This window comes from Rhinopithecus roxellana, chromosome 5, assembly GCF_007565055.1.
Source record: "Rhinopithecus roxellana isolate Shanxi Qingling chromosome 5, ASM756505v1, whole genome shotgun sequence".
Classification (NCBI taxonomy): domain Eukaryota; kingdom Metazoa; phylum Chordata; class Mammalia; order Primates; family Cercopithecidae; genus Rhinopithecus; species Rhinopithecus roxellana.
In genome coordinates this window covers 159,312,164-159,321,871 of record NC_044553.1, presented here as the reverse complement: position 1 = coordinate 159,321,871, position 9,708 = coordinate 159,312,164, and the positions used below count along the sequence as shown (strand labels likewise).

The window sequence follows — 9,708 nt, the reverse complement described above, 5'->3', positions numbered from 1 at the left end:
TCCCAGGATGAGACTCAGTCTTCATCAGATCCTAATTTGTGGGGTCAGGAAGTGTTTTGGTTCATACCCCCTCGTTCCTAATTCAGAGTTTTAGAGCCAGAGAGGACTGTGATGGTCGGTGTTCAAACCCCTCCCTCGAGAGGGGCGAGAAAGTGGGCCCAGGATTGGGATAGGGACTCGCCAAGGATCACACAGCGAGTTAGTGGCAGGGCTGGGACAGGGACCCAGCCCCCCAGCAGCCAACCTGGGGCTCTCTCTGCCTGACACACAGCCGCTGCACTCCGCTAAATCTGAAATCAATCGGAAAGATCTAAAGGTAGCGATGTTGAGCTGGATGTGAGTGCGAGTCGGATGTGGTGTGTGAGAATTAACGAACGAAAGTAATCGTAGCCCTTTTCACAGTGGGTGGTCATGTACAGCACTCGTAACGGTTTCACGAGGACCCCGTGGCCGAGGCCCCCGGGGAAGGGGCGTCGGCACTGAGCCCTGGTTCTGTTGCCTTGTTTTTTTTTGGTCTTTTTTGATATTTCATTAAGTTTAGAGTTTAGAATAACATACTTATTTCTCTTACTTGTTTAAAGATGAAATTCTTATTATTATTCTGTATCATGCATTAAGAGAGAGAAAGAGGATTGTTTTAGCATTGCGCTTGTCACACAGCAACACAAAGACAATATACGTAAGCGTAGCGTTCACCACATTTGACACAAGAGAGAGCGAACTCCAGCACAAAGATTAGGACAGACCGCATACAGTGAGCTCTGCGGAACTCCAAGAATCTAGGGGGGGCTGTGGGAGGGCTGCTTAGATCTCCTCGCCGCCGGCCTCCTTGCTGAAGGTGGTCATGTCGATCTTCTCGGGGAAGATGATGTTAACGGCCAGGTCTTCCCCGCTGTTGTACTGAAGCAGTAGGTTCTTCTTCTTTCGCAGCATGCGGTTGTAGCGCAGGTTGGACACCCAGGTCTCGCACTTGTTGAGGAAGACGATGCCCACGGTGCCCAGCACCACCAGGCTGGTGAGCACGCCCAGGATGGTGAAGCAGATGGCCTGGCCCTCGGTGAGGAGAGGGGTATTCTTGTTGAGCTCTTTCATGGACACCTTCAGGACGCGGTGCTCGGGCTGCTGTACCGGCAGCTCGTGCACCCCAGGGGTCAGGCGGTAGGTCAGCCCGTAGCCGCTGGGCAGATGGGTGACCTGCTGGGGGCTCAGCGCGCGCTTCTTGACACAGGTGAGACCTGTGAACTCGGGCTTGCACAGACACTCGTAGCTCACCTGGGTGTGCTGCAGGCAGGTGCCCCCATTCTGGCACGGGCCACTGGCGCAGTTGGTCACCGGGCGGCTGCAGGTCTTGTCGATGAAGCCGGCCGGGCACCGGCAGCGGAAGTCGCCCCCGATGTCAGTGCAGACGCCATCGTTCTCGCATGGGTTGGGGGTGCAGCTGTTGGCCACGATCTCGCAGAAATTGCCTGAGAAGCCAGGGGGGCACAGGCAGGAGGCATGGGAGGCCCGGCCCTCATCATCCACGCAGGTGCCTCCGTGCTGGCAGGGGGAGCTGCAACACAACAGGGACACAGTAAAGGGCCTTGGGGGCTGGGCTACGACAGCGCTGCAGGGCACAGGGCTCAGGGCAGAAGGTCTCTGGCCTAATTAAGGGGCAGATGCTCAAAACACATCAGGTGAATGAGGGAGGGAAGGAGGGAACGCCAGCCAGGGAGGCACAGAGAGGTGCCCAGGGTCATGACCCCGTCTGCAAGAGGCTCACCAGCAGCTCTGGGGGTGGGTGGGTGCCCACCTCACCCCCATCTCGATGCTAACCTGAGACGCACCTGACCTCCCATGCCAGGACGCTCACGTCCTCTCCCACCTCTTACTGCACCTCTCCAACCAGAGGACTGTTGGTTAGTCACTAGCCAGCTGGGAAAACTGAGGCTAGGAGAGGAAAAGTCAGTGACAGCCCAGGACTGAAGCAAGCCCCCTTCCCTTAGCTCCATCCCTGGGCTGCTGGGGCAGAAGAACCAAGCAAGGGGCACCCCTCACCCTATCCCGGGACCCACTGTCGTCCTTCCTGCCTATGGCCACTGTTGCCGCCAACCCTCATTATTATTATTATCATCATCATTAGCAGAGTGGATCCACAGGCTATTGTGCAGGAAGCGCTTGGGGACTCTCAAAGAGAAAGCAATACGAGGTCTGTCTATGCTGGCACGAGCCGGTGTCTGTGCCAGGCTGTTTAATAGTGGTCCATTCACCCAAGTGCAGCTTGCAAACCAAAGCTGTTTGCTCAAAGCAGAGCGCAAGGAGCATTTAATGTAAGTGTTTTTAAACGAGCGAGCCCTTTGTCATCTGATAAATGCCAAAACTCCGGGGAAGAAGGGGCAGTAAACACAAGAAATCAGCATTGCTGCTTCAGGGTGCGGGCTCCATGGGAGCCGGGCTCTGAAGGAATTTCAAGGACCTCAGGCTCTATTTTGACACACTGGTTTAAGTCCATTATCGAGAAAAACAAAATATTTTAAAGCTCTCATTATCTTTTTATCCTTCTTGCTAATAAGCAGAAATTGAGCTCAGTTGTCACCGGCCCCCACTCTGACCCCGTCTGAAGACTGATCTTCGGAAGCCTCGTTAATGTCCGCTTACAGCTGTTACAGACTACCGGGGTCTCTGCCACCCCGCAATGTCGGGTCAAGATAAGCTTATTTGCATGTTAGTTTCTGTTTCTTCAGAGGAAAGGGACACCCCTGTCCCCCAACTACAGGCCCAGGACTGGGTTCAAGTTTGGATTCTTATATTCGGACTCTGCCTCTGTCAAGATCTCCCTTGGCTTCAGGCTAAGCCCCATCCGATGGGGAGGAGGGATGGCTCAGGGCCGCCACAGAGATAATGGGTGGACAGCGGCTGAGCCGCTGGGAGGCATTGCTCAGAGAGGTCCAAGTGAAGACAGTGGCCATTCCGTTACATCCACTGTCCAGGAGTCCCAAAGCCTCCCTCCCCACTGAGGACAGCTGACAGCTGGCCCACCTCCTCTTGTGCTGGCAGAAACCCAATCGCTTCACCTCTCAGCCTGGCAACTCCCTCCACAGACATCCCAGAAAATCCAACTGCAGAGCCCACCAGTTCCCCAAAACCACCCCTGAGATACGGCAAGCGGGTTTCAAACAGCCTCAGCCCTGCGGAGCTCCAATCTCTCATTATGTTGCCTTTAGAAAATTATGCAGCTCCGAGTGTCAGTTCACCATTCCGATCGACTGTCAGTCACACGCATCAGGACTTGCGAACATCAGGGGAATATGAAATCGCCTTCGGGATCATTTGAAAAAATTACGGCGATGACACATTCCCCCCTAAATACCCCCATCTAGGGCTGTCCCCCACGGGCTGCCAGGATGAGCGCTTACTTCATCTTTTGTCAGATGACAGGTCCAACAGGGTTAGGCTGAAAGGGTCTTTAGGGGGTGCGTGAAAAGCAGCATTTATTAGATCACACATCGTCGGGAAGGATATTTACCCATTGATCACACAGGGCCCGTCCTTTTTCTGGCAGTCCTTTCCCGAGTACCCAGGGGCGCAGGAGCATTCATAGAGGCCATCATCCAGGCTCACGCAGGTCCCGTTGTTAGCACAGGGGGTCGAGGAGCAGGCCCGAACATCTGCGGGGTGACGGAGAAGACAAGAACTTAGTTTTCTCTCCATACACAAGCGTGATGCGGACCCCGGTGGGCTTTAAAATGGCTCTGTGGCCACCAAGTGGGGTCTGGAGTAAGACGGTGTAGGGAGCTCCCTCAAAAAATCCCACGAAGTGAGTTAGCTGAGGCTCAGGAAGCTGAATGGGGTTTCCTTGTCTAAGGTCACAGATCAGAAAGTCGTGGCCACTGGTACTCAAGCTGTTCCCTTTGCCTGGCACCAGGTCACCCCATATCCAGCAACATGTCCGTGACATTCACTGTGGACATCATGCCCCTCCCTGCAACAGCATGCCTAGCTGAGATTCCCTAAGGCCTGTCTCTACCAGACAAGATTGCACGCACCTCCAGCCTCTCCTGTTGGGGGAGGGGTCTTGGCCAGCTGGGGAACGAATACAGCCCAACCCTCAGAAAAACCACCAACTCTTCATACTTTTCCGTCAAAGAGGGGTAGTGAGGGGGATGGAGATGTAAAGACCCCCCTCAGTCAGGAATCAAGAAACCTGAAACCTGTTAGCCCCAGCAATACACGTGTCCCTGTGGTCTCTTTCTGCACTCAGGCTCCGAACTCAAAGGGTCCCTGGTAAAAAGGCTGCATCTTTTAAAGCCAGGAAAATTAGAACTATTGAGCACTCTCCTATCAGTGCAGGTTTCCATGAGCACTGGAATATTCCCACCATCTTTTAACACCTCCCATCAGGCACACTTCATTATTCATGTTCAGCAAGCCAGGGAGGAGCTGAACACAAGGGCCTGCGCCAGGGGCTCTGTGATGGTGGAGACCCCAGCTCCCCAGTGGAGCCAGGAAGGGACCCCTGTCCTGCCCTGTATCCAGCCTGCTGCTATGTGGCAGCAGAGTTCAGCTCTTCCCCATTCTGTGCCTCAGTTTCCCTACTTATAAAAAGAGGGTCTTTCCTTGGCCAATCTCTGAGGGACTCTTCAGCTTTGATTTTCTATAATTTGAGCTGCTGCACCTGCCAAACAGAAAGCCAGGGCCAGCGAGAGACACAGCAAGCTAAGGCAGGCTGGTGGGGGTGGGGGGAGGAAATCCCCCGTGCTGAGGCCACACACGTGCGTATTTTTTTTCCCTCTCAGAGAGATCCACACCCTCGTGGAGGGGAGACTGCAATCAGTCAAGGAGGAAAAGCCTGAACGCCGCGTTGATGGACTACCCTGTGGCGTTCCACCGAAGCCCGGCCTGGTGCAAGGACACATAAAGAGGATTTATCTTTACGGGACGGCACCGGCGAGGCATCAGCACGCGGCAACTCCACATCAGGCTCCTAATTCTCTGCAACCGGCTCTCCTGTCACTCAGAATCTTAAATTTAAGCCAAAAAGCTGGCGACCACCCTCAGCTTGTCCCTGCAGCTCTCCCTGCTACGCCAATCCTGGATCAGCCCTCCTGAGTCTCCAACCCCAAAGCAGGGGTGAATTAAGCTGCTCTGAGAAGAAGGCTGCTTGGGGGTCTCTGCCAGGACAGCAGCTGTGGCCACGGCAGCCTCAAAGAGGGGCAAACAGTGGGAGGGAGGGCTGTGTCCTCTCTGGGACCCTAGACTCTCTGGCCATCCCCAAGCTGGCTGCCTTTGTCAACCTGGTGGGGAGGGGACATACCAAGGGCCCATGGGAAGGGAGGCATTTGTCTGGAAAATTTCAGCAAGAGCCTACTGCACTTAGATACCAAAGAAGATGGGCTCCAGGCTAAAACCCTAACCCTGATCCCAAATGGTGACTTTGCTGGAATCCCCCAGATCCCCAAACAACTCAGAGCTGCTGCCACTGCTTCTGTGAGGGGCAGCAGAGATGCCGGCCACAGCATGAGTCAGCCACGGGGAAACCTTGCACCATATTAAGGGGGGCAGGAATGAAGGACCAGAGACAATTCAGAGTGTGAGGGAGCTCAGCTTCAGAACCACGGCTGCCCTGCCTGTACAGGGCAGGGGCCATAACAAAACACTCTTAAGTGTTCCTTAAGGGAGGATGTTAGTTGCAATCGAAGACAAAAATGAACTCTCTTTCTGGGGCTGGGGGAAAGGGTTGTAGCTGGCTTTTCGCCCAACTTCTTTCATATCACTTAGCAGACACTTGTGTTTCTCTGATCCTCCATTTCCCTATCTGTACCTCTTTACTAATGTTGGGGACCGAGGGACAGAGGCCCTGAGGGCAGGCTGCTACGCGGCTGGGAGTTTTTTGTGAACTTCAGTTTGCCCAGACGTTAGGGCAGGTTTTGCCAAATGAAAATGGGCTTAGACGAACATTTCACAGCCTGAAAATGCAGTGACAGCCAACTCTCAATTGCTTGGGGTAACAGAGGCAAAGATTGCATAAATTAATGAAATCAACAGATAACACCCATCTTCACTTTAACCCTTTCTCAGCTTTTCCCAACCCCAGCCTCCCCCTATACCTGACCCGCTCAGTCCAGGCCCCCCAGCCCTGTCCTCCTGGCCCTGACTCAGCACCTGCCCCTCAACCCCTGAGCAGTGCTGGCCACCCCCCACCCCATTTGTTTGTTTGCAGCCTCTTTACGGTCTTGCGTGTGCTTTTCTAGGGAGTCTTAGCTCCGAGATCCCCAGAGCCCTGTCCATCTCCGGGCTTCCATGACCTGGACAGGCAGCCTGGGGTCTGTGGTCCCACCGGCCCAGCTGTGTGTGTACTTTGTGACTCTTTATTCAACAGGCAGCTCCCTGGCCCCCACCCCATATCTTCTCTAGGTGCTGGGTGCTGATGGTGCAGAGGAGAGCAAAATACAGTCCCTACCTCTGAGGAGGCATTCGGTACCCGCAGGAAATTTATAACAGATCGTTAGAATACACAGCACGAGGTGTGCAGGAATGAGAAAGTGAGGGCCGCCAGCAACAGGAGACCGGGAGGAGGTGGTGGGGGCCAGGGCAGGCAGGTAAGGACGCAGGGCTGAGGTGAACAAAGGCGAGTGCCAACCTCTATCGCAGAGTTCCCCGTCCCAACCGTCGGTGCAAATACACTGCCAGGGTTCTTCACAGAGTCCGTGAAGGCAGCCGGGAGAGGTCACACACTGGTCACACAGGGGACCCTGCCAGCCAGGCTGGCACCTGCAAGGGGTGGGGGAGAAAGGTGGGGACATATGAAGAGGGCAGGGGTAGAGAGGGAGCTCAGGCTACTTTCTGTGGAACCAAGGACCCTTGGGGGTCTTTGCACAGTGCCAGCCAGTGGTTCTGGGAAGGAAACGTCAGTCACCTGAATGGGAAAACTGACAGAGAATGCACGCCAAGCTCAGGGGCCGACCTGGAGGGGCCCCGAGATCCCGGGGGAGTGCTGTGTTTTGCCGCAGTGGCCTGCAGAGGTCTCACCTGCCACCCCACCTCTGAGAATGCAGACAGGAGCTATGGCTGCCCCCACCCCCTGCCCTCATCTCCCCCGCTTGCCCCACCAGTTTTCTGAAGGGGCCAGAAAGCTGTTTGCTGCAGCGCAGTGGCCAAGCCCCCTGTTTTTTCTGCCTGACTTCATGACTCCCCAGGCTTCTGCGTGGCCCCCACAAGCTGCCTCTGTGGAGCCACTCTATTACCTGCAAACATTGTCATCCTCGCAGAATCCATTTTGGGGGTTGCAGGCCGGGAAGCATTCAGCCCCTGAGATACAAGAAAGGTTATACAATCACCCCACCAGGCCCCAAGCCAAGGCAAAGCCTGTCTTCTCCCACACAGCCCACCACTGTCCCCGAGGGCACCAACAGCCCTCTTGGGTCCTACCAGTCTGGCACACAGTAGGCACTTCCTATCCGAGCATGGATGGGGCTCAATGCACGCAGGAGAAAAATCTCTGCCACGTTCGCAGCGATGAAATGACCACAGTACACTCCCTAGTTCTTAGGAGCATGAGAAACACCTTCTCTCCCGACCCCCAAAAGCAAATACGACACCTCAAGTCCTCCTAACAGTGGGGATGGGGACAGTGGAGGGAAATATGTTGACCCCCGGGCATGCAGCCTGACCCTGACCATCACTTTTGCAACCTGAGCTGAATAGGGGAGCAGATTTTGAGGTGTTCAGCTCTGGGAAAGCCCAGACAGGTTCACCTGGTGGGCTCCCCAGTAAGGCGTCTGGATTCTTTTTAAGGTTCATCCCTGTGAAGCTGGGCACCCAGGTCAAATCTTCCCCCTTTCCCCTACCCCAGACTCTTCGCATTAAGAAAACGATGACGACACAGGGTTTTTGCTTAGCGGGCTGAGGTTGCAACACTGCTTAGAGATTCTGACACTTTAATAGGCACCTACTGTGTGCATTTACTCAACCAGCTCCACAGCTTCCTAGACAGCCCCCTCACAACCACTGGTGCAATGAGTGGGGGGGCGCTGCGGGAAGGGGGCAACTCTCTCGCTGTCAGAGACAGATGGCCGCTGCAGACAGAAGTGTCGCAGCCCCTCACCTAGAGAAACGCGCCACGCAGTAAGGGCTCAGGCTGGGCTTCTCTGGGAATTGGGGGCTAAGACGGCAAAGTCGCCCCCCACCCCCGCCCCGAGACCTGTTCCCGAAAGCTCACACAGGGACACCCCAAAGTTGCACCCCAGAGTATTTTCATAGAAGACTCCACAACGGCACCTCATTTTTCCATACCTCCTTGCTCAGCGCACCAACACCCCTCTGGCGCCACTTCTGCGGGGCGGGAAGGGGCTGGGGGTCTCACACATCCCCTGCGCCCTGGGACCCCATGGTCGGGCCTTGGCAAGCGAGGGTGGCGGGGAAGGCGAGACAGGCACAGCGCGGGGTTTAGGGCTAGGCGGGACGGGAGGAGTTCGGGCGCACGAGACGGGGCGTGCGGGGCACCGGGCGGCCGGCGGGGCGTCGCAGGCTTCCCCAGAGGGGGCGCGAGCCGGGCCGCCGGGGGGCTCACCATGGGTGCTGTGGCCGAAAGCCAGCAGGAGCAAGAGGACGCGCAGGAGGGCTTCGGTCGCGGTCATCTCGGGGCGGCCGGGGTCGCGGTCCCGGGAGCGGTGCGGGCGCGGGTCCGGCTCCTGGCGCCGCACTGGGCTTCTGGTTGCGGACGCGGAAGGGGGCGCGGGCGCGCAGCGAGGGGAAAGCCAGGGCTGCACCGGGCTGCGCGCTGCGCTCTCCACCGCCGCTGCCGGGGAGCTGCCGCCGCCGCCGCGCGCGCCGCCCTTTTCGTACCGCCTCCCCCCCCGCGGCCCCCGCCCCCCGCCCCCGCCTCCGCGCACACGGGGCCGGCGCCGGCCAGTCCCGGTGACCCCCGCCCCTCGCAGGGCCGCCCCCCACCACTGCAGCGTCCCGGAAGCCCGCTCGCGCACACGGGTGCACTCTTGGCTAGACGGGCACAGGTACCCCGCGAGCGTTTGGCACACGTTCTCCCCCACAGGACAGCATGCGGCCGCGCACACACAGGCCTGCCTAGGACAAGTCGCAGGAATCGAACCTGGGCCGCAGACCTCCCCGGAGAGCACAAGTCCGCACGCAGGAACACTGAAACACTTATTGCTGACGTCCCGGGCACACGTACAATGGTTAGATACCCAGGAAAACACAAAGGCGCACTATGAAGATGTGAACTAAGCACATAATCACACACGCACACAGAAAAACACCCAGAAAAAGCCCGACACCCCCAGTACCCCTAGCCATGAAGACGCAGAAAAATACAGTTGCCCCTGTGGCAACCCACACCCCACAACGCAAACGCACACGGCAACCCAAACACACTGTAGGCCAGACGGCGTATAGACACAGTCCTGGGCGGCAGAGGGGCAAGCGGACCCTCGGTTACCCAACCATGGGCATCCTCTCCCATGTGCCAATCCCCTGCACACAGATGAGTAGGCAGAACCACCTGCACACCCAAACACACAAACACACTTGTAAACAGACGGACACTAGTGCCTGCATTCAGTCACACCCACCCCCGCACACACAGCATCTCAGTCAGGGCCCTAGCTGCGCTGAAACACAAATGCACCGACTCATACGCACACATGGTACGCACAGCCACGCACCTGATACCCACAAGCACACATACCCAGCCGACTCGTGGTCACACACTGA

The 9,708-nt window shown here is 56.8% G+C and overlaps 1 protein-coding gene across 2 annotated transcripts; it reads right to left on the bottom strand.

Moving 5' to 3' along the window:
- Positions 1-571: 571 nt before the first annotated feature.
- Positions 572-8,822, bottom strand: DLK1 (delta like non-canonical Notch ligand 1). 2 transcript variants are annotated; one of them, XM_030930571.1, is made up of 6 exons: positions 8,549-8,822; positions 7,224-7,287; positions 6,620-6,750; positions 3,506-3,647; positions 1,273-1,552; positions 572-1,053 (listed from the first exon to the last, which is right to left on the bottom strand). In XM_030930571.1, exons 1-6 carry the CDS (start codon positions 8,613-8,615, stop codon positions 805-807), a joined length of 933 nt encoding a protein of 310 aa, XP_030786431.1. In that variant the 5' UTR covers positions 8,616-8,822; the 3' UTR covers positions 572-804. The 2 variants fall into 2 exon arrangements, with proteins under 2 accessions (XP_030786431.1, XP_030786430.1); XM_030930570.1 differs by having other exon boundaries at positions 572-1,552.
- Positions 8,823-9,708: the final 886 nt, after the last annotated feature.

Excerpts from the sequence above, each read along its gene's own strand:
- DLK1 (XM_030930570.1), bottom strand. The coding sequence starts at position 8,615 with ATGACCGCGACCGAAGCCCTCCTGCGCGTCCTCTTGCTCCTGCTGGCT. Across the intron at positions 7,288-8,548 it reads TTTCGGCCACAGCACCCATG|GGGCTGAATGCTTCCCGGCC; the intron begins GTGAGCCCCCCG and ends CTTGTATCTCAG. Across the intron at positions 1,553-3,505 it reads GGGCCCTGTGTGATCAATGG|CTCCCCCTGCCAGCACGGAG; the intron begins GTAAATATCCTT and ends GTTGTGTTGCAG.